General features: G+C 38.6%; 1 protein-coding gene across 1 annotated transcript in view; it reads left to right on the forward strand.

Moving 5' to 3' along the window:
- ITFG1 (integrin alpha FG-GAP repeat containing 1) overlaps positions 1 to 18,657 on the forward strand; it is a 187,414-nt gene extending 168,757 nt beyond the window's left edge. The window contains exons 15-18 of the mRNA XM_030581828.1: positions 5,060 to 5,184; positions 6,229 to 6,311; positions 14,531 to 14,648; positions 17,298 to 18,657. Coding sequence (XP_030437688.1) covers positions 5,060 to 5,184; positions 6,229 to 6,311; positions 14,531 to 14,648; positions 17,298 to 17,357 — 386 coding nt within the window. The 3' untranslated portion in view covers positions 17,358 to 18,657. The remainder of the gene's footprint in view (positions 1 to 5,059; positions 5,185 to 6,228; positions 6,312 to 14,530; positions 14,649 to 17,297) is intronic.
- Positions 18,658 to 24,110: the final 5,453 nt, after the last annotated feature.

Here is a 24,110-nt window from a genome sequence, read left to right on the forward strand (position 1 = left end):
ATTTTGGCATGCATAAAGACAAATGTTATTAGCCATGAAATTATCCAGCATTTTTAAAAAACCAGATATAGTATGTGATTCTCTAATCACCTTAAGGCTGACTATACATTATGTGTAGTATTTCCTTTTATTAATTTTAACAGACATTAATTTCATTTTTGTATGATGGAACAGAGTAAAAAAGGAGGGCCTGCTCAGTTCCAGTTTCCTCATAATCCTAAATATCTCAATCAAATCCCTCTTTAACAGTTCTCCTTTAAATGCTAAATATCCTAGTATTACAGAAGTATCCCTTCTGAAAACTCCTGTAGAATTTAATACTGATGAAACTAAATAGGGTTTTAAAGAAAATACTGTGAAACCCTATAGAATAATTAGTTGTATCAATGAAAACCCCTTTTATGGATTTACCTTTAATCAATTTAGCCTGCATTGGTTTTTGTTATTAATTAAGCTAAATTGATTTTAGGTACTTATATGGAACCAATTACCATTGTATCTGAGTGCCTTATCTTTAATGTATTCATCCTCCCTACATGCCTGGGAGTAGAGAATTAATCCCGTTCTAGATGGGAAACTGAAGCACAGAGAGACTAAGTAACTGCCCCAGATCAAACAGAATCCAGATTGTCAAATCATAGAATATCAGGGTTGGAAGGGACCTCAGGAGGTCATCTAGTCCAACCCCTTGCTCAGAGCAGGACCAATCCCAGACAGATTTTGCCCCAGATCCCTGAATGCCCCACTCAAGGACTGAACTCACAAACCTGAGTTTAGCAGGCCAAAGCTGAAACCACTGAGACAGGAAACCTGTGGCAAAGAAGGGACTTGAACTGAGGTCTCCCCAGTGAGATGGTAGCACTCTAATCACTGGACCATCCTTCCTCCCTGAGGTGAAAGATGCTCAGTCTTCTCAGCTAACACCTCCTAGATCAGGGATTCTGAAACTGGGGGTCAGGACCCCTCGGGGGGGCTGTGAGGTTATTACATAGGGGGTCAGGAGCTGTCAACCTCCACCCGAAACCCCGCTTTGCCTCCAGCATTTATAATGGTGTTAAATATATAAAAAAGAGTTTTTAATTTATAAGGGGGGTCGCACTCAGAGGCTTGTTATGTGAAAGGTGTCACCAGTCCAAAAGTTTGAGAACCACTGTCTTAGCTATCGAGAAGATGATACTGAACTGAGTGTTAGATTCCCCAAATCCTCAGAGTTCAAGAATGTAGGAATACATTTAACATAAATTAATATAGGGCCCTCTTATCTGAACTAATAGTATCAGCACAAGGGGTCTCCAATGATAACTAAATCATTGTGTACCAATTTAACTAAATCTGTTTAGAAACTGTGTAGACCAGTCCAGTGTATCTCACTGCACAGTGACTTAAATGTGTACTGAAAGCAGGTTGGGGCCACCCTGCATTTTCACAGCTATATTGCACTGCAGAAAATTCTATCTAGAGAGGCTGACAATTCCCATAACAGTTTGGGTTAGCTTTTAGAGAAGTGGATAGTGCAAGCCTGGCACCAACCCTCATTTAAGCAAAAGAAAGGGGAGGAGAATTCTAGAGATTGAATAGGAGTAAGAACCAAAAAAGAAAAAAAAACAGGAGAGAAGAGTTCGAAGGGGGAGAGAGATTGTGTGTAAAACATGGAGATGGAACTGAGGAAAAGAGCGAGAGAATACATAGTGAGTAAAAGACAAGCAGAGGAGCAAGAAAATAAAGTAACAAGAACAGAAGGAAAGGGATGGAGCTGGAGAGTAAGAAAAAGGGCAGATAATTTTGAAAAGAAAGCAGCAAAAGACTGTGTTATCCTTAGAACGCTTACTGTGAGCACAGATATTCTTATGCACCCATACGTACACTCTTTGTGGAGGACCATCAATGTTTTTGCTTGTTCTATAGTTTCTTTAATGGAAAGCAATGGATTTACAAGTATAAAAATACTGAGAGAAAACCAGTCTTTGAGAATATGGAGTTAGCCAGCCTTGTGTTTTGGAAAAATGTCCACTTCCCAGATTTGTGAACACAACTATGCTCTCAGTAAGAAAGATCAATGATTATTTTTGATTGGTTTGTCACTGCGTTCCCTTATGTTCTCACATTCTTCGATCTGAGTCAGACATAGTTGAGATCAGAATGTAATGGCAAGTCTGACACTTGTATTGGATTTTATGCAGATTCCCTGACATTTTTTCATTACTGCTGCTATTATGTATTCCAATAATAAAATCTTCACTGTGTAATGCACTTTTGTAATTCATTTGCTTCTTTATGCTGTGACTTTCCAGTTGGTTGATAAATACAATACTAACCAAATCACCTCAGTTTATATCATGGGATCTTTTATCCAAAGAGGAAGTTTTCTTTTTTAAAAGACTAATTATCTGCCCACACCACACTTACTTGTGGGAAAGTCTGTAATTTTTCAGTCCTGTCTGACAAGCTAAGACTGAAAAGAAATTAAATCCTTTTACCAAAAATCTATTTATTTAAAATAATCATTTTTTCTCAGTCTGTGTATTCATTTGTCATATTAAAGATGTCATATGTGGTTACTTTATTTATTTAGGAAGAAAAACATTTTTAATATTGTTTCTATTTAGTGTTGTGGTATCCTTGATAAATATTATAATTCATTCATCCTTATTACAGTAGAGTTAATTGCAATTTTTGCCTGACTGATATTTGGGATTCCCAACCAAGAATACAAAAATGCAGTTTCATTATAATAGATAAGATAATTTTTAAACTCACCATTTGCACATTTAAACCATGTAATATGAAATGATAACCATGAACACACAGCTACCTAAGAAAAGATCATAACACCCTAGCATCTTACATCTGTGGCAATCATCACCTGGCTTAATCAGTCCTACCTCCTTGTACAATGTAATATAAGCCTTACAAGCAGAAGAGCTCTAAGGCAAGCTGGCAATTCAAGCCAATAGTCACTGGGCCTATGGTACTCTCCCTAGGGGGAAAAAAGTTAAACTTCAAGTTAAAATATACATCATGCAAGGCACTGGATATATGGAGGTGTTTGGTTTTCAGCCTTGCAAAGGGAGCCAGGGATGTCCTGGCCAAACTGGTAGAAATTCCGTATCTGCAGGGAAACTGGGGGTCCATCCTGTGAGTCTCAGAACAACACACTTCTCTGATCCCTCTCCATCATGCAGCAGAAGTCAGTTAGGTACCATGCTGTTGTTGAATTCTACCTTCCGTACGAACATAGCTAGAAAATAGAAAGTCAGAAGTGACTGTCAAAGTCGTTGCTGCCATAAGCAGCAGTAAATCCAGCAGATATGTCATCTTGGCGCTATGATGGAGCACAGTGTAAAGAATGGCTGCTCCTCAGCTGAGTCACCCAAAAATCTGGTTTCCCCAAATGCAAAAAGTGTGGTGTGGGTATCTTAAATCGGCTTCCCACTTCTTTGGGCTCATATACAAATTATGTTGTGTTTCAGCATCTTGACTTGGGCTGAACTTACCTTCAGCCTTTAAGTGGAGCAGTTCTAATGCTGCTGACAGCTCCTGTGAAATTTCCACACCTTGGATTGAAACCAAGCTCATTTAAATCAATCACGTTCTGATCCAGTTCCCCCCTCCATCCCCACGAACTGAGCTGTACTTTGAGCTAAAATCTGAAACAAAACTAGTTGGTTATTTGAAAACCTGCTTTTCAAAGATAGTCTGGTTTCTTTCTAAGCCCTCATTTCCACAAAAATGTATCCATGTGTTTAAGCCTTAGAATTATGATTTTCTTCTGTATTAAAGTTGAGTTCAACAGTACAAGATCAGAGTTTAAGGCATTTCCCCATCAGAAGATAAGCAATGAAGGCTTTGTCCACTCTAGTAAAATTACATATTGCTGACAACTCATGTCAAGAAGGAATGCAGCTAAACCAGTGCTAAACAGAGTGACAGGCCAATACAAACTGAAAATAAAATGAAAGTGCTCAATGGCTTTAAACACTCCAGGGTCATAAAGTCAATAGTGTTTCAGAATCCATAAAATTAAAATAGAAAACATGTCAGAATATCTTGATATCTTTGCTCTTGAGTTTTACCCTCCTGCCAATTATTACTTCCCTTGGTGGTGGAGTATATTATTTTTATCTAAGAAAGGACTGCAGGGATTGAATTATGTTATAATAATTCATGCCTAGTTGCATAGACAGAACTCAGCCTGCAGCCTCCTACTCTAACATACAAGATGTGAATTACTGCACCCAAAATTCACATCCTGTCTTGTCTTATTGCTTAATTTGAGATTCTTGATTTAAAATATAACCTATTAGAGCATATCAAAGCAGTGCAAGAATTTGAAACTCAAATTCTTGTTTAAAAAAAAATTGTTAAACAACTACTACTCACCATTTTGAAAACTTACCTCATGTTGTCACCAGCCAGTCCCCTCCTCCAGGTTGAAATTATTTCTGTTATCTTGGTGAAGGGCTGGAGTGGTTTTAATGTTTATCTTGTTTCTATTATGACAACAAGAAACAAATCCTTTTATAAGGGGCTTTTTAGAAAACAAAGGATCCACACTGGATTCAAGTTAATATATTCTGTATAAGTGTTTGTAGAAGATAAAGACTGTAAGAGATTTTGCTAAAATGCAGTAAGTAATATATCTGGAGATCATATGTTGTTAATGTATCTGAAGCTAGCTAAGAAAAATGTGCATCCTTTTCCTGCTTTCACTTAATAGAAAACATCTGTTTGTTTTCAGTTGTTTATAATTATCTGTTATCAGTGGAGCCAATTTCTGCCCTGGCTTGCAATTAATATAACTCAGGTTTAAATCAGAGGAAAATTTGGTCTACAGTGTGCTTGTTACCTAGTTCTGAAATTGTTAGTGGAATAAATTCATTCTTCTTGTTGAATGTCCACAGATTATTTGGAAATGCAGGATTTGTCACTTAAGAACAGATAATTGTATTGTTTACTTATAATTTTAAAACATTATTATTGCTGCAGGCAAAACATGTTTTTGTGATGTAAGTTTTAAGAAGTAGATTCACTGCAGCTTCTTTTTTAAATTAAATTCTAGCTGGACAACTTAGCCAGTCAGCTCATTTCGCTCTCCAGTTGCCTTACAATGTGCTAGGTTTGGGACGCAGTGCTAATTTCCTTGATCACTTATATGTTGGAATTCCTCGTCCTTTAGGAGAAAAGGTAAGTTGAGATTTACCATGGGTAAACTATTTTTTCAGGTATTTTCCTTGCCCAATGAAGCTTTGAGGGGTGTTGTTCTTAGGAGTGCTCTCTTTCAGAAGTCAGAATTATAAAGAAACATTTTTTGTGGGTGTTGAAAACGGTTTGCTGAAGACTACTGTGTGTTCATTTTCTCCATCATATAGTATCATTCATTAGCCTCTGAAGTAAACAATAAAACAAAAATATCACTCATGAGAAAAACAAAGTAGTATGCATTTGTGTGCTATTTGCATAGAAATACAGAGCTGGTTTATATTAATAACATTTCAGTTTGCTCTAAGAGTCCAGTTATGCCAGCAACCACACTCACTAATACTGTAATCCCATCAGATCTCCCCAGGTGGATGAGGCCCACCTGGCTCAGTACTTGGCTGGGAAACACCAAAGAATTCCAAAGTAGGGCAGGAAAACAATGTCTGTCACCTATTGAATCACCTACTTCCCTCTGAGTTGGTATTGTACTCCTACCAGCATGGTACAAGGGGAACGGTTCTGCTGGAGGAACCTTCCTTCAGAGGAAATGTAAAACCATGATCCTGACAATTTGTGGTGATGAAAGATCTCACAATGCTATTTTTAAAAACAGATTGTTTACTCCAGTGTCCTGACTACATTTGGATAATTAAATTCTGCCTATATAAAACTACCCTGCTGAATCAGTTGGATATAGTATTCTTCACTTCCTGCTCTAAACTGCAGTACTAATGTGCACTTTTTAAACACTACCATGTTTTACCTCAGAGATTGTGGTATTTCAGTGGTGGATGAAGTTATCCTTATATATCGTTTTTATTCAGTTTGTAAATTGCTTTGGGATCTTTCAGTAGAAAAAAAAATCTTTATATTAATGTTAGAGAATTATCACTATTCTTTCCTGTCTCCTGGAAAATTAATGCTTTGAGCTTTTTTTTTTTAATTGTATAACATTAATCAGAAAAGTTCAGTATATTTAAAATTTGTATTAATTTGTAAGAAGTGGACATACCTTCTTTCTTTTTTCAGTCCATAAGGAAACAGGAATGGACAGCTATCATCCCGAACTCCCAACTTATAGTCATTCCATATCCACACAACGTTCCTCGAAGGTAATATCATTGTTTGAAGTAGATTTTGCAAATGATACTATGGATGCAGAACTGTAATTGTGTGTCATGGAATATGAATGAATGATGTGGAATGATTATAGAATAATTAATTGATAAAAATGCTAACAGAAAAAGTCTTTTCTTTTCACGTGTAGCTAGTTACATTTGATTATCTGAAGAGCAGAGTAGCATATTCAGAACCTGATGTGTCTGCTCAGGGCAACTGCAGCTGTGTTCCCCCTCTATTGTCCATCAAGGGCAGACACTTTAGTTTCCAGACACTCCAGTTGTCATCTGTCTTGGGTGGAGGCATGTTTCTCTCTCCCTTTTGACCATGGCATTTCCAGGCTGCACAATTCCATGCCTTCACTGTGTCATTCCCAGCAGAGACAGGCTGCCCAGGTATGCCTGTCTGCTTTCTCTGCAGAGACTGATAGGTATAATTGTTACAGTTATAAGGCACCACACAACACTTCCTATGCAAGCCTACTTTATTCTTAAGGCAAAAAGCATTCCACACTGAAAACAGTAGAAGATCCTATATGAGTGCTAATAAGCTTACCAGAGTTCACCCCAATCCTAACATGGATTCTAGCAGGAACAGTCCTTCAGACCCCACATAAGGGGGATTCCTTGTGGTTACAAGTTAATCACAGCTTCTGCTTAGAATAAGCACTCAGTCTTAATGAGGCCTCAGGAGGCACTGTCCTTCCAACCCTCCTGAAAGGATTGAAGCCCTCCATGGACCAGGGATCCTGTCCATTTGCTGTATCAGGTAGAAGACCCTAAGCCAATTTAAAACCAGGCTATTTGTCCAAAAAACCTTACTTTGTCTGGTGCCTGGAGATTCCGGTTTGAACTAGTATGTGCAGATTTCTCCAGGTGAGTTGCTTCAAAGGGTTGGTAATGGAGGAAATACATTAGCATCCCCCCTTCCCTACTAAAGAAGGTAAATACACTGCCCCAATAACACACACTTGCATTTTTTATACTGTTTACCCCAAAGTACTGACCCTAGTTCAGTCAGGTTTAACTTAATTCAATAAACTTTATCTTAATTCTGTAAAGTTTGTTCAGGGTTCAGTGTGTCATACTTCGTATATTATAGATGTGTTCATTTGTGACCATTGCTAAATTGTGGGGGAGGAAGCAGATGGAGAGAGAATATGTATATGTCTACATGTTTATGTGGAATATATTTACATATTCCCTCATCTGTATGAGAGAGTCTTGTAAATAAGCACGCAACTTTATTTCTTTCTGCAGCTCAAGACAGTCATATTTAAAATATATTGCGCATTTCACACTATGGTAATATTGGTATTTTCTCTTTAAATTATTGAACATACAGGTATTTGCATAAACATTTTATATATTTACAGTGAGCGTCCATTAAGTATATTCCTATAAATGAAAACATACCTGCCAACTTTCTTTTTGATCAAGTAGAAAGCATGGTCATGGGAAAAATAGACTTTTTTGGTTTCATCAGATGTATTTTCAGTGTGTCCAGTTAGATACAAAGGTTTCTATTCAGCCCTTCAACACATGGTGTGTGTTGCCATGGAAATATGTATTTTCCTGTAGCTAGGGGGTCAGAGGGTTCATACTGAAATCAATTGAGAATAAAAACATTTATACCAAAAATATGGACTTGGCCAGCACTTTCCTGTGCTACTTTTGCTGTTATTGAATATATCTGTCATAATTAAGTGTCTACTTAAATCGTGGAGAAATCACACATTTTTTCACAGATTGGTCATGGCATAAATAGCACATTTTGCAGATGTGTAACCCATCCGTGAAATTTGCTATTTATACGGTGACCAACCTATGAAAAATGTCTGTCTGATTTCTCCACAGCATTTCTCAGACTGGGGCCCTAACCCAAAAAGAGGTCACAAGCCTATTAGGGGGTTGCAATATTGGCATCCTTGCTTCTCCACTGCTGCTGCTGACTGTGGCGCTGCCTGACGCTTAGCGGTGGGAAACCTGCTGCTGCTGCCAGAGCACCCAGCTCTGCAAGCAGCAGTGCCGCCATTAGCAGCAGCAGTATTGAAGGGCGGAGAGCAGCAGCTGCCATATCATGCCACCCTTACTTCTCCACTGCTGCTGGCCACAGCGCTGCCTTCAGAGCTGGGCACCAGGCCAGCAACAGCTGTTCTCCACTCTGCCTTCAGAGCTGGGCAGCCAGGGACCAGATTTTACGTTCTGCGATGTGATTTTCACGGCTGCGAATTAGGTAGATCCCTAGTCATAATAAAGACTTTATTAGTCACATTCTTGCTTTCTCTTCTGCTTGATCTTTCAGTGAAGTCAATTTTATATATAATGAAATTATTCTTATATCACAATTTCAGCATTACAACTTTACTGTAGAATCAAATATGAGAAGAGTTGAGACGTGACATCACTTTTATATAAACTATGTTGCATTAGTAATTAAGCACAAGAATAACATCAGCCTTAAGATTTAATATTCTAGCCTTATGTATTTTAGAAGTACCTCTATACAGAAATCTCTCTAAATCCTCTTGTTTTCAAATTATTGGGTTTAGTTTTCTCATAGAGGAAACACATGCAGATATGGACACTGTAGAATGACAGTAGGCGGAACCCAAAATTGGAGATTACGTGAAAACAGGAGAAATATACATATTGAAAACTTTTACTACACAAAGACATTTCCTAAGATTATGTCTAGATTGCATTTAAAGGGCATGATTGCAGCTCAAGTTGACATACCTGAGCTAGCTTTAATCTAGCTACCTGACGTCCCAGAGCACTGAAGCTGCATCAGCATGTGCTTTAGTGCAGACTAGCCCTACGAGTAATTAACCAAGATTCTGTGTGGACTTAACTGCTCCGGGATCCGAGATAGCTAGAGTAAAGACAGCTTGGGAATGTCTTCTCGAGCACCAGTCACACCCCATGACTGCAGGTTTTGATGATGAGAAAAATGAGTGAAATGATGTCATGTGTCAAGAGAGGAGAAGAGGCGTTTAGTCAGGCTGTTTAAAACTTTCTTATATAACTTCAGTGACTGACATTTCAGAGAAAGGAAGTGTTTATTACAGATTTAAACATACAGATTGAAGCACATCCCTCTGTACTTTTGCTTTCAGTTAAGGTGGGAGTGCACACAATGCAGCTGCTCTGACACATCAAGGAATAAGGGAAGACTAGACTTTACACACCTGATATTCCTAAATGGGAAAGAAACCCCTTTTAAAAAAAATCAATTCTTCTTTCTGCATCTTAGAGAAGAATACGGGTGCAATCCCAATTTGTATTTAAGTCCTTTTCAGATTCCTTAAATCCTCAAGCAGGTACTTCCACATTTTCTCAAAAGGCCCAGTAAATCTTTGGTCTCTGTGAATAGCCTTTTCCAATGATAAACAGGCATTAAGGATATTAATCCATTCTTCTATTGACAAAATTGATTCTTTCCTCCAGTAACATAATAAAATAGGAAGAACTTGCCTAAGAAATGAATCCTCTATTCTCTTCAAATATACAAATTATCAGGACAAAATGGTCTGTTCTCTCAAGTCTGCAGCCAGTCAAACTGAACAGTACCACTTTAGAGAGAACTGCTTAATTCATCTCAATGGGGTTTTAACTTTGAATCCTAATGAAGATTTATATGTTTAAACTTTACTATTTCACTGATGATCAATTTAGCTGAAACATCCAGCTATTCTGCAATTGTGAGTGGAGCTTAACATCCCCTTTTTCTGCCAAATTTGACCCATGTCATCAGACATAATCCATAATCCTTCTCCATAATAAAAGCTCCCTTCCCTGTCTCTTAACGACAAAACATTTTTAAGGGCCAAGGGCCAAAATTTCAGAGCTAAGCATAATGAATTGAGAACAGACGGGTCAAATCCCGGAGGGAAAAGTTGCTACTCAGTCACCCTCACTTTCAGAGTAGTTGCATTAATCAGCAGTGAAATATAGAACAGTGCTGACTGATAGGTAATCATCCTCATAAGGCTTCAGAGTTAAATCTGTGCACTTGCAAAACCCCACGTGTGCACCACAAACAGGGCCACTGCAGGTGCAGGAACTGAGAGTCTAGCTACTCTGTTACCACATTTGTTTGTTTACACCCATAGTTGTACTTTTTTTTTTAAGCCACAGTGGATGTGTGCATGTCTTGGGTAGGTCAACCAGTTGTACCCTCTTTTTGAAATTTGGCCTTACATGTGCTCCATTCCTAGCATTAAAAATATGTTGAAGTCCCCTCACCCCAAGAATTCAAATCTGAGATAGGCATAAGCCATATGTTCAGCTCTGGATCTGAACCTGTGTGTGTTTGGATGGGATGAGTGGCATTAGGCGTATGTGTCCTTCAAGTATTAAAAGATCCATTTTTCTTTCTATCTGTACTTCTATGCAATAGATTATTATCTGTAGGATACCAAATATTCATTGTATATTAGCGGATTTGACTGACTTAAATTTTTAATTGAGTGGTCAGAGAACCCAATCTATTTAAAAAAAAATGTGTATGTGGACCATGGGGTTTCCTCTAGGATAACCCTGTGACCTATTTGGCCCTCTCTTTAATTTTATAAACTGCTTTAGAAGATATTTTAAAATTTGTTGATTCTTACTGGCTAGCCTACAAATGGTGCCAGAATAAGAAGTCAGGTAAATTACTTGCTTCTTGACTCAATTCAATGGGACCTAATGGATCACTGGACTGGGACTCAGAAGAGCTGAGTTTCATTACCAGCTCCAGCATTGTCCTGCTGGTGACTCTGGGCAACTCAATTAATCTCTCTATGTGGACTTACATAGGTGCTCATTTTAATACTCCAAATGGGAGAATATTGAGTAATTTATGCAAATAGACCTCGGTTCAGCAAGCTACGTAAGCACTTGTCTAAGTTTAAGCATGTGAGAAGGTCTGGAAGGATTCATAGATTTTTAAAGCCAGAAGGGGCCGTTACCGCCTGTATAACACAGGTGATAGAACTTCCCCAGTGATTTCTGCATAAAGCCCCTAACTTCTCAGTGGGACAGACCATTACTCTTTAGAAAGACAGACTGCCTTACAGTACACTTAAATATTTTTCTAAAAGATTTAAAAGTTTATTAGAAAATGTTTAAAAATAGATGGTACAGAGAGTTTAAAACATCAGTTATTGGTCATCGGGGGTAACATACAGAGTATAGGGGGATGCTAGTATTTTGGTATTGGACAGCACATAACATATACAATCTGCAATGTCCCCAATGGGGGGTACACTCTAGTGCAAACAGAAATTGATGCAGGAATTACTGGGTGAAATTCTTTGGACTATGTTACGCATGAAGTCAGATTAGAAGATGATGATGATCATGATATAATCTTTTCCCGCCTTAAAATGTTTTAATCTATTGACATGCTTAAAATTTGACACATTCTTAAGTACTTTGCTGAACTGGGGCTGTGGCCAGCACTTAGTCACCCATGCCAAAAATACGTGCACACATCTCCAAATACAAAAATTGTAAACATATTAGGAATCCTGTTTAAAAATAAAAATCTCATTGACAAAGTGTACTTTGCAAGTACTACAAGTGTACTGTTCTTCAAATTAGCAATAATTGATTTTCTGTGCACTCTCACTGCCACTGGTATTTTTATAGATTCTATTGTACCACTTTCAGCTACAACCAACCTCTTAGGCACTTTTATTTCTCTCCTTGTGTTTCTGAAGGAATGCTTACTCCAAATTTATTTATAAATTGATTTCATTTTTCAGTCTATTTCAAGATTTATTGACTACAGAGACTGACCTCATTAGTCAATAAATTTTGATTTAATCTAAATGTAATTGCTGCTTGTTAGAAGAATCTTAACTTTAAACTTTTAAATGAAAACACAACAGTTCTCTAAACATGAGAGAGAGAAAGTTGCCTTTGATTCTTAATTTGTTACATAGAGACTGTATGTCTAGGTTAAAGCAGGGGACAAGGAGTCGACTCCTGGATTATAATCCCAGTTTTGGCACTGACTGACTATATGCCGTTGAGCAAGTCACTTAAAAAAATAAGATATGCTCAGAACTATTGCATGCAACAATCATGTAGTATTTGAAATAAACAAAAAATGCTGTATTTTTAAACATATGTCATAAGAGGTAAGCAGTAATACGTACGTTACAAGATTTTGCCACTGAAGTTTGAAGCAGGAACTGGAAGGTGAGGCCTGAATGGCAGAGTTATTTGGTCACAAGGTTTGAGCTGAATGTTTAAAATGATGTGAGCTTTAAAGGTGAATTATTCCTATTTGAAAATATGACAAACTTGTGATGGGCTTGAATTTATCTTTCTTCAAAATAACTTAAATATTTTTAAAAGATACAAGTATTAGCTAAAGTTACAAAAACTTAACAAATCTGTGCCTCAGTTTGTAGGTAAAAAAGGCATGAGGCTAAAGAAATGGCTGTAAAGTGCCTTGAGATTTTTGGATTCAAGGAGCTATAGCTCAGAGGGGTTTGTGTCAATATTTGGACATGCAGGAAATGAACTACTTAAGCTAAGCATACTGCAGACATGGACTTTACATTGCAAGCCCAGATCACCCCTCTCATAGACACAGTCAGAAGAAGGCATCAGGGAGGCTGATAAATTGTCCCCTAAGGGGAAGGTGCTGGAGAGCTGCAGGATAGGAAGGGATGCAGTTCCTTGTGAATCCATCTGTTTTTACAGAAATTCTGTTGATTGTGCCTAATGTGTCAGTTCTCTAAAATGCTAACATTTTTATGTTTGCAGGTTGAAAACATTATATCTCATCACCACAAATGAGGCAGTTGCAGCTAATTTTGCTGAAATACTTAAGTAAAATCAATATCAAACAATTCGTACTTCAAGGAAAGAATGAGGTGACATTTGATTGGCTATAGTTGTCTTACAGCCTTATGTGACTGTATTGACATCTTGTTTATTAACTCCCTATGATCAATAGGGCTGGTCTTCATAAAACACCATATCACACTAGCACATCTGATGTATATGAACCAATAAAACTATATTTTCGAACATAGTCTTTAATGGCTCAGGAGTAAACTTTCTGGGTCCTAAACTCTTTTATTATCAATGGTAAAAATTATTCTGATGTGAAAAATCTTTCCAGTTTCATAGTCTATAGTGTACTGTGCATAAGGTACCTACTACATGTTTTAAAATCAATTGTTATGAATACCCAAGCACAAAAAAGTGGAATAAAACAGATTAGAGAGACTAAACCACTTTGTCTCTTAATACACTGTAATAGTATGGGATGTGCAAAGACGTTTGTCACAAATACTGAAATTGTTGCTATCTCTGTATCTCATAGAAATGCCCTGTTATAACCTGATTTAAGGCCACATTATTTCCTGATGGAGTAAAACCAAGAGCACTTAGGAAACTCCACAGAGTTTGTCAGGCAGACTTCTTTATAAATTTTCCCTCCAAATGCAGGGGTTTTGTGGAGGAGACAGGAAGCAAGGCATCCGTACCCTATGGAACCCCCATTTCTCTATCTACAAGGAAATGAAGCACTACTCTACAATGTGATGACCCTCCACAATGCTGCCTGGCCTCTCTTTTTCCCTGAAAGTACAGCTGTCATTGGCTGCCCTTGCCATGCCTGCACAGTGGGTTCTGAGGCTTATGCAGGCACAGACAGGAACCTAATGCAGCATTAATTTCTGAACAATGTAGATATGCAGATGACTGATGGAAATGTACAATGACTGCTCCCCATGTCCCCTGCAGTGCTGTGTTGCAGCAAAGGGGCTTTCTTGGCAAAAGAGGCAGCATGCCAGGTGGACTGTTTCTCTGCTCTTTTCCCTTCACCTAAGTCTCAGGCATGGTTTTTTGGAGGCTTATCCTGTGCATTTTATTTTGCTCCTTCCCACTGCAAAAGGAGTGCCACATTAAGGAGTGCCTTAATGAAAAAGTCGGTCCCTGAGGCTACCCAGGGCACTTCTGTGAGTAGTTCAATAGAAACTAAGCTTAGAGATGGCAGTACTTGGAAATGCTAATTATATTAAACCCTATATTTGTAGGTGAACATTATTAGGGTAGGTCTTTCAGTAAAGCCCTTAGCTTTTGAAGACCAAGTCATGGGTCACCTTACTACCTATATATTTTTGCAAACATAATCTCTATTGAATCTACTCTTTTTCCTAATCAAGCGTTACTGAGGTTTCCTTTGCTTTTCCTCTTCGCTGTAGCTGGAGTGCCAAGCTGTACCTGACCCCAAGTAACATTGTGCTGCTCACAGCTATAGCCCTAATTGGTGTCTGCGTTTTTATCTTAGCAATAATTGGCATATTGCACTGGCAAGAAAAGGTAAGCTTAATTAAGTGGAAGTGATTTTACAGATGTATCTTTACAATACTTTAAACTTCCTAATATTTTAATATATGCACTATGCTGTGTTGTTTTGAATAGTGTTTCAGTTTAAAAGTTTTGAGGGGTTTTCACTAAATTAATCTGTAATAATCCTCTCATGCCTGAAAGGTATCAGACTATTATTAGCCACAAAATTAGGATAATTTAGGATTTGTTGAAACCTTAGAAACAAATATTTAGTATTTAGTTTTAATTCTGAGCCATAAAAATGGAAATTTGGCAATAACTGGTAAGTGGTCAGGGAAAACCATAATTCATAACTAAATGGAAAATGTTCAATTCATATTAGGGTGACCAGACAGCAAGTGTGAAAAATCCAGGATGAATATCTTGGACATCTTGCACTCTCAGCCTTTGATCAGAGTTTAAAAGAATAATATGAGTCTGGAAATCTAATCATAAACACCCAGTTTACCTTTCTTCAGTTCCGCTGGTAGTTCAAACAGAAGGAAAACATTCCTTGTCATTTTGTATCCTCACTGACTAACATTAATATTTAAGACTGTGTGTGATTTTATCATGGACATACTGGCTCTTTTGTTGAATATAGCTGAAAAACACTACAGTGTATAGAAATTCATTGATTTGAAGAAGCATTTTGAGAGGGTTCTTTCATGTCACAAAAGAAAAGTGTTCCCATTTTCCTTAACCACTCTCAGTTCACAATAATATTCAACTGTCAGGAAGGCCAATAAGTGCTACTACCTAGCATACCATAATTACAGCTGTCAAATAAAATTACTGCATTTTTGACTTGGTATGCCTGGCAGTGTTTGTGAACAAAAAGGCCAGTTAAACATTCAGATAGATGTCAGATGAGCAAGGATCCTGGAACTCCTGAGTTCTAATCCTCCTTTTGCCCTGCTGTGTGACTTTTGAGCAAATCACTCAGATGCTCTGATTTGGTTTCCCCATCTGTATAGTGATCATGATACCACATAGAAATAATGTGATGGTTAATCAGTTTACATGGACAGCACTTTAAAAGTTAACTATTAGTATTATTATTGTTAATTCAGAAATCGTCTTTAACACTTTCAGAATGCCTGAAAGCGAGAACACAACTGAATGGAAATTGTTTTTAAAGTGGGGGGCTTTAACTACACTGAGAACTGTAAGTCCATCACAGAAGACTAAAACAGCAAAATCCAGTAGAACACAACCCAACAGGGTGCCCCATTGTAAACTTGTGTGGTCTCTAACAAGGAAATCTTTGGAATGGAACCAAAGCAGGTGGTATCATGCTAAATACACAACCTAGCTTTCATTATAGAAATGTGGTAATTATCACATAGATACCTAGTAAAATTGTTGTGAAAGGTTACCAGCTCAGGCACATGCCTATGTCATGATGGTGACAAACAATAACAATATTTTACTCACTCTTTAAAAAAAAAAGAAAAGTGTTAGCCACAAGTAGAGAGCAAGCAAGAATTGTGCAAGTCAGATAAATTGACAGAGCGATTCATTGCTTGCTCATATATATGTTAGAAATGCTGTTAGGACTCTGTAGCTGCAGACAAACAGTTTATTTCTCACATAAGGCTAATCTCAGTTCCCAATAAAGTTCATCCAACATTAGTATACTCTGGACAGAAGTGCATAGGCAAGATATTCTGCACTGGAGAGAGGAAATAAAATAGATGGAAAATTACTACTTGTAACTAGAGACCATACAGATACAGGTACAAGCTGAATACTCTCCTTATTTATCCAAACACACACGTCAGTAACACTGCTGTTTTGACAGTTCTGCATGCATAGCATCCAAATAAGGAAAGAAATGTATATATCTTCCCAGTTGTTCTCTGTTTATACACATGTATGTGTCCACAAAGTGGAGCCCCAATTTTTCATCTGCAGTTCTTACTGCTAGTATTGGTTGAATTGCTGCAATCTTACTGTCCCTTTTGCCAAATTTTTCAATTTTGGTTCTGTTAACAGTAATTTTAAGAAAACCTAGTTCTTAAATTACAACAGAGCTGGGACCATGTATGGCTGCTTCAGAGCCAATTCGCCATTCATCATATTTATATTCTTTTACAATGCAGATGACATAAAAGCGTAGTAAGAAGCATTTTTCATTTAACTACTTAAGCAATAATCCTTGAAAAAAAATTAATTAAAATAACCCAAAACATTAGGTGATTAATACTAAAACATCTTGTCATTAAGGGCAGCAGCCAATTTTGAGCAGATTATTTCTATTATAAACTGACACCTCTTAAATGTTACACCTCTACCCTGATCTAACGGCACTGGATATAACACAAATTCAGACATAACGCAGTAAAGCAGTGCTCCGGGGTGGGCGGGGGGGCAGGCTGCACACTGCAGCGGATCAGATCATGTTCAATATAATGCGGTTTCACCTATAAAGCGGTGAGACTTTTTGTCTCCCAGGGACAGCATTATATTGAGGGAGAGGTGTAATTGTTGAGGCACTTAGCTTTTTGTCTTCTGTGGAGTGACTGAGTTGAAAAAACAGCCATTCTGTGGCATTTGATAACTAATTTTCTATTAGAATGCAAGATATGTGCTATACTGTCTCTTGTATTCTGTAAAGTGTTATGGTTTATTTTTCAGAAAGCAGATGACAGAGAGAAACGACAAGAAGCCCATCGGTTCCATTTTGATGCTATGTAACATGCCGTAAGATCTATGAAGAAGCTGCTATTCATTTGCTTAATCAAAATACGAAATTCCAATTTGTAAAGGAGATCGGGGGAGGTGGGGTATTGTTAGTGTGTTGTTTGTAAATGTTGCATTCTTTGTTATTTATTTGAAAAGCACTAAAATCAGACCTGAATGTCTCAATATGAGCTTTCAGTGAACAGTTTGTATATACTGGCAGTTATTGGCCTTTATTTAACAACGCTGTCAATTTATTTTTCTTAGTAAGGGATCATACTGCATATGTTCTAATGTTTACATACTGCCACTTCTTCTAGTACAACATTTGATGGGAAAGAAGTCACATGTAAATAAAGTTAGTATTTCAGTGAGAAGAATCCTTTAGTGCCAGTTGAATTGGTCTTGTCATTTATATATTTCTGCAATATAAATTATATTTCTGTAAATGAACCTAATGCAGATTATCAGATGAGACATTTTACATCAATTACTATAACTGTGCTCTCGGGGTGTCTAATCTAAAGTGTCTAGATCTTTTTTTTCTTTTTAGTCCTTACATGCAATAGTTAGATGAGAATTTATTTACTGAATGACTAAAATAAATCTACAAAGCTAATAGCCAAATAACCAATCATTGGACATCTGTACTGTTGACGTATATTAGTTCTAGGCATGAACCATTCAAATTTAAAAAAAAATAAATAAAATCTAAGTTTATACTGAAATTAATCATTATAATCCAAACTATGTAAAAAGTATGCCTTCCAAGAATGGATGGGATCAGAAGAATTTTGCTTGAGTATTGATGCATATCAATGTGACTATACTTAAATTTAACTATGAAAACAAATGGCCAGCAAAATTATGAATGGAATTTGATTTTCTTGGGGAGAAGCTTAAAGAAAAACCTGTAAGGGAGACTGGGGTTGAGTCCTACGTTTGGCCTGCCTGTTTCCATCTCAAATGCCATTCATGATTAAGGGCTGAGGTATTCTATGGTTCATATAAAGTCCTTGATATAAACTTCTTACATGAGAGCACGTTATGCTACTGACCCCACATTCTTTAGGAAGAGAGTGATGATCATGTCTGAAGAGAAGCTCAGTTCTGTATATTCAAAATGGTCAATAGCTTTCCATCATTCAGATTACACTGCAGCAATGGTAATACATAGTCCCTGAGAACCATCATGCTTTTGTTTTATGTAATAACAGTTTTCCTTTGTTCTTAAAATGATTTGCATTTACATGATTCACTGTGTATTTAAATCTCTTAATGTTTATTAAATCATAATAAATGTTTATTAAATCAAGCATGTTTGTTGCTTAAGTGCAAACAAATATTATTGTTGGTGCTATCTTTATATTATAGCCTTGTTGGTCTGTGTCACTGTGCGAGAGATCACTGCCTCATAACCTGTTGTCACTCATTAATCTCTGATACTATAGTCACCTGTCAACATTGAGCTGTTAGTAGAGGACCAGAAGAGGAAAACAGGGCTGGTAAGTTAAACTGATTATGTCCACCGTAAATCATAGTTAGAATAATTTAACTCTGTCACTGTCGTGAGACTTAAAAATGAGCTCTAATATAAGAGGAGAAGAACCATCCATGATACACTTCTACCAATCTGTGAAGCTTTCACTAGTACTAGCTACTTGTGTATGTGTAAATATAAAGTAATTGGACATCTCCCACATGTACTGGTCAGTTTCTTAGTGAACATCTCAATGAGTTGAATGACTCAGTTTTATGCCTCTCTTAAATTTTGTTTCAGGATATTTTGCACATTCAATAATCCAACATTGCATCAGTTTATACTCAGATTATGTTTTTAAAATTTTATTTATAAACAGACTAGAAGCTTTTCTAATAAAAGCTTTATTATACAACAGATCCTAGTTGCAACACACAGCTTCCCTATAATTTTAATGAACAATACATTGTAAGTATTACATATCATAAGCATTAAATACTGCTTTATTGTTAAACATTAAGTTACAATAAGATGTTTATTACCTTACTTAGGCTTTCCATACTGCAGGTGTCAAAAACAAAAATTTTCAGCAAGATTGCCATCACTAACAATAAGATCAAAGTTGCAACTGTAATTAGACTATGTATTTCCAAGTGCTCTTCACAGTAATTGAGTGGTGAGAACTTGTTCTAACTTGTTCGAAAGTTTATAAACTTTCAGAACACATCCACGGTACAAAACCATGGTAAACAATCCTAGTTGGAGGCTTCTTCAATGTAAAATCTCACCAATGCAGAAACAGTCAACTAGCCAGCTGACAAATGGTTGCTGAAATAAATATCAGTCTTCATTGTTCTCATCTCCCAGAATGCAACTGCACAGTTAATTTCTCTCCAACAACTAATTGTGCCTGCTGCCCCATTTTCCCTTTAGGTGGTGGTATTTTTGGATAAAGACTTCTTTTATAATGGTGTAAGGAGATCTACAGCTGCAAGACATCTTAAATTGGGAAAAGCCACTATATGGTTCACTGACTATACCACTGCCGTCCTCTTTTCTTCTCCACATCATGCTTTTCTCATTTTCTCAAATTTAGAGAAGATGTTGGACTAATACAATTTTCATGTATCACTTTAAAAATATTAGCCACAATTATTAGTTTTATACATGGATTTATAAATACCTGTAGATCTCTCTAAACCATTATTAAAAAAGTATGATGCCAAGTATACATGATGCCATACACTAACCTTTGTTTCTACGCTATTGCCCAAATTTCATGAGCTGGGCTCATTCTGTGCCTAAGGCACATGTGTAATCAGTGACATATGAAATCAACTGAGGAGAGGGGAATGATTGCCTTCAGACCAGGAAAAGTATGTATCTTTCTGTGGACGACATTTAACCATAAAGAAGGATGGACTCGGCTCAACCAATGTAAAATAGAAAGGGATTCTTGGTCGCTAATGAGATCAACCTGTCCTGAAGTCTCAATGTTTTTGTTCTCAGGCACAGTTCTGGCTATGTGCATGCAGGCAAGGAGCAATGATCCTGTAAAGCTTTATGTGACAGAGTTGCATGTGGGGGCATTGCAGCTCAGCCAGTTGCCTGGCAAACTTTTTAAGGATTGCCGGAGTCCTCTGAGACACTTAAGAAGTTGGTTAAATTGTGAGGTTCCTAACTCTGCACTGAATAACTTTTTCAACATGACATTAAATATGTTTACATTATGATAGCAGATCGGGGCCCTTATGTTTTCCAACATCTCATATTTGGGGGCTGTATCTCACTAAGAACTTTCAAACAAGCCACTTATAGTCTGTCAGATAAGATCAGATAACAAAATAGTTCTGTATCACTAAACAAGTTCCCAACTCCTCTCCAACTCTCTGCTTAAGACCTATTTTTGTATTTGCCTTGCATAAAAAACAGAATATCCTAAGCACTTCAAATTTGGTCAAAAATTGTTCACTAGCTATAGGATATTGGTGATGTATAACATAAACAGGCACCAGTCTGCTTCTCAGCATGCCTCTGACATTGTTTCAAATACTAGGTTTGGCTACTTAAAGCCTGGGATTTTTGTTGTGTTTTTTCTCATCACTAGCTATTGCCAGGACAGCTGACAAATAAATAGATGTTTTCCTAAGTGCAAACTCAAACTGAGATTAAGAATCAAGAGTGTTTCTTTACCTCTTGTGCATCATCACCAGTAATAAAGATGCTGCAAGCCAAATTTTGCTTTCAGTTATATCTGTGCAACCTAGGGTGACCAGATTGCAAGTGTAAAAAATTGGGACAGACTGTGGGGGCCAATAGGTCCCTATATAAGAAAAAGCCTCCAAAATTGGGACATCTGGTCACCCTAGTGCAAACCATTGCTGAAGTTACATCAGTGCAATCCCAGAAAATTCTGGCTCACTTAAACCTGTTCAATGGGATAGTTGGATTTTAGACCTGTGGTTGTAAATTGCATAAAAATATTAATACACAAACAGGAATAGAATCTATATTCTCTTGTAGCTGTGTGAATTCTGCAACATTAACATGGTAAATACTTTTTGTCACTAAAGTCAGCAGACATGCAGAGAGCACATCTGCTGAATAAGGGGCCAGTTTTACAGTGACTTTGCATGGTAGAACTTAGTCTCATGCTACTACTATAAAATATGAGCATAAGATGGATATGTAGGAAACAATTCACCCACTGCTGAAATGCAACAGCTATTAACTAATGAATAGAAAAAACTGCACATCAATTTTGACCAGTGGTGCCAGTTCAGATATTTTTTGCCACTGCTTTAAATTGGTTGGGCTAACTATGGCTCCTTTGGCTCTGCCACCTATAGAACTTTGAGCAAGTGTGAAAAATTTGCAGGGGGAGCATTCCTCCCCCAACCCATCCTATTGGTACCACTGTTTATCCTGTACTGCAATTAATGTATTGCTTTGAAATTGCAAGGAAATGTTGAGTAAGCAAAGTATCAGTATGTGATTTGAAATTTGGTCAGTGCACCAAATTTAACAACCCTATTCACGTAACATTGCTATGGAATCTTTAATGACCAGAAACAGTCAGGGTTATAGTTTTAAGTTTCATCAGATGGCCCCTCCAGTAATATAGTGACCCTCATCTTTGTGCTGGACACAGGAGCAATACTGATCAGAGGGAAGGAAGAGTGCCACCTACTGCACTGCCCACCACTTTGTAAGCATTTCTGTATTATTCCTGACTCTTCTACCACTCATTTACTGTTCCAGCCCTTCCTGTTTAACTAGCTATAACTGACAGTACCAGGTTGACTAAAACATATTGAAACATTTATCTGATAAGCTAAAGGAAGGCCCTCATCTCTTATAACGGGCTGCTGACCTTCTAATAAAATATTAAATCAACTGAAACATCAGGAAAAAAACATTGTAAGATTTAAATCTATTATGTTTGTGTCTCTAGTGAATATGTACAAAATATATGTAAAATACAATAATTGTAAGTGTCCATTAATTTACAAGCAGTTTGCTAGATTTATTAGCTCTGAAGTCAGTTCCAAATTGCTGCATAAAGTACTGGAACACTGACAGGTGAAATGCAGGAAGGGATCAATGATAGGGAACTACTGACTGCTTTGAAGTTTAGAATTGCAACACTATACACTACTACATGGCTGTTACTGGAAAAAAAGATGCAAATAAACAGTCTGTAGGAATTTATAATGCTATTTTTTTTTTTGGCCAAACGTCACCAGATGCTAATCTTAAACATGATAGACATACCACCTTTAGTCTGATATGGCACAAAATACAGTAGCAAATTTTTAGGGACAAGTAGCAATAGCGGGAAACCTCCGAGGTGAGACTCTAACAGTCATGCTGGTGGAACGGGAGGGTATGTTATGTTCATAAAAACAAAAGAAAACCTGCCGTAACTAGCAACTCTTCTGAGGCAAGGTTCTCCACATATCTGTGACCTGATAGAGTCCTGTTATTCCATTGCTTGGGGGTCCTGACCAAATGGTTATCAAGCACACCAAACAGTGGGGTATTTTTGGAACGAAGACAAACGTCCACTATGAACTAGGCGGAGAAATCCCAATTCATTTCACTTGTGACATTTGAACAAGAAAAAAAAAAGACTAAATGTATTTACATGTGCCGCCTAGCTGCTCACTTGAGAAAGCACTTGCGCGCGCATGAAGAGTCCTTACAGCCTGTTACTAATCTAACCCTTCACAGCTGTGCCCATCCTCCAGGCTGTGTGTGTGTGGCTGGAGTAGAAACGCTACGTGCCCTTTCATGTCTCCACTTGTTTAAAAGTGCTCCGCACTCCAAGCCTGAAATAGACAAACGCGTCCATTGCGATCACTAAACAAAGCGGAGTTTCTGGACACAGGTCAGCTCGTGGGTTTGCTGGCCAGGATTTGGTTCTACGAGGCGCTCAGCTGAGAGCCATAATCACTTCCCTTCCTTTCCCTGCTTTCCTAGGCACTGCATCCCCTGTCGTCTGAGGAGATTCCTCCCCCTTTCCCTTCCCGAGCCCGCTGGGATGGATCACCCGAGAGCGCGGAGCCGGAGCCAGGGCCAGGCAGCCTGCTATGTGCGCCTTTTTAGCAACTCCGTGTAAAGTAAAAGCTCCATTGCTGCTGTCCCCCACCCCCCGGCAGCAGCGTGCGCTGGGCTCTTCTCGGCCCCGACGCTGCAGGCAGCACAATGGAGCGGGGCGAGCAGCCGAGCCCGCCCCACGCTGCCTCCCCTCACAGCTGACGCGGCTTTTCTGCAGCCACCCGGCTTCGGGGAGCGGCTCCTGCTCCACCCTGAACGGACACCGCACTTGGCTTCGCGGGGACCCAGCCAGCGGGCTCCCGCCTCACCCCGGGCTCCTGCCCCTGACCCGCGGCACAGCACAGTCTCCCCTTCCCGTGTGTTTCGGGCACGGCCGCCGCCGGGCTCCCTCAGGGAAATCCCTGAGCCCGGGACGGGCCCACACGGAGTCTCCCCCCTTGCCCTGTGTGGGGCGCCCCCTGCCCGGGCGGGCTCCGAAGGGAGCGGCCCCGCTGGCCAGGCTGCGGGGGGGGGGTGGGCACATGCGTACAAGCGGCTTATTCCGGCAAACTCCCTCCCCCCCCCCCATCTTAAATGAGCTTCAGTGAACGGCAGCGGCGTCAGCCAGCTCGGAGCCGCCGAGCTGCTGCGGGTGGGCTGCCAGGCGGCCGGCCGGCCGGCCCCGGGGGAGTGGCGCGTCCCGGCCGGCACCCTGTGGGACGGGCGCGGCACACCCCCCGCTAGATGGG

The sequence above is a fragment of the Gopherus evgoodei genome, chromosome 12, assembly GCF_007399415.2.
Source record: "Gopherus evgoodei ecotype Sinaloan lineage chromosome 12, rGopEvg1_v1.p, whole genome shotgun sequence".
In the NCBI taxonomy this organism is placed as follows: Eukaryota; Metazoa; Chordata; order Testudines; family Testudinidae; genus Gopherus; species Gopherus evgoodei.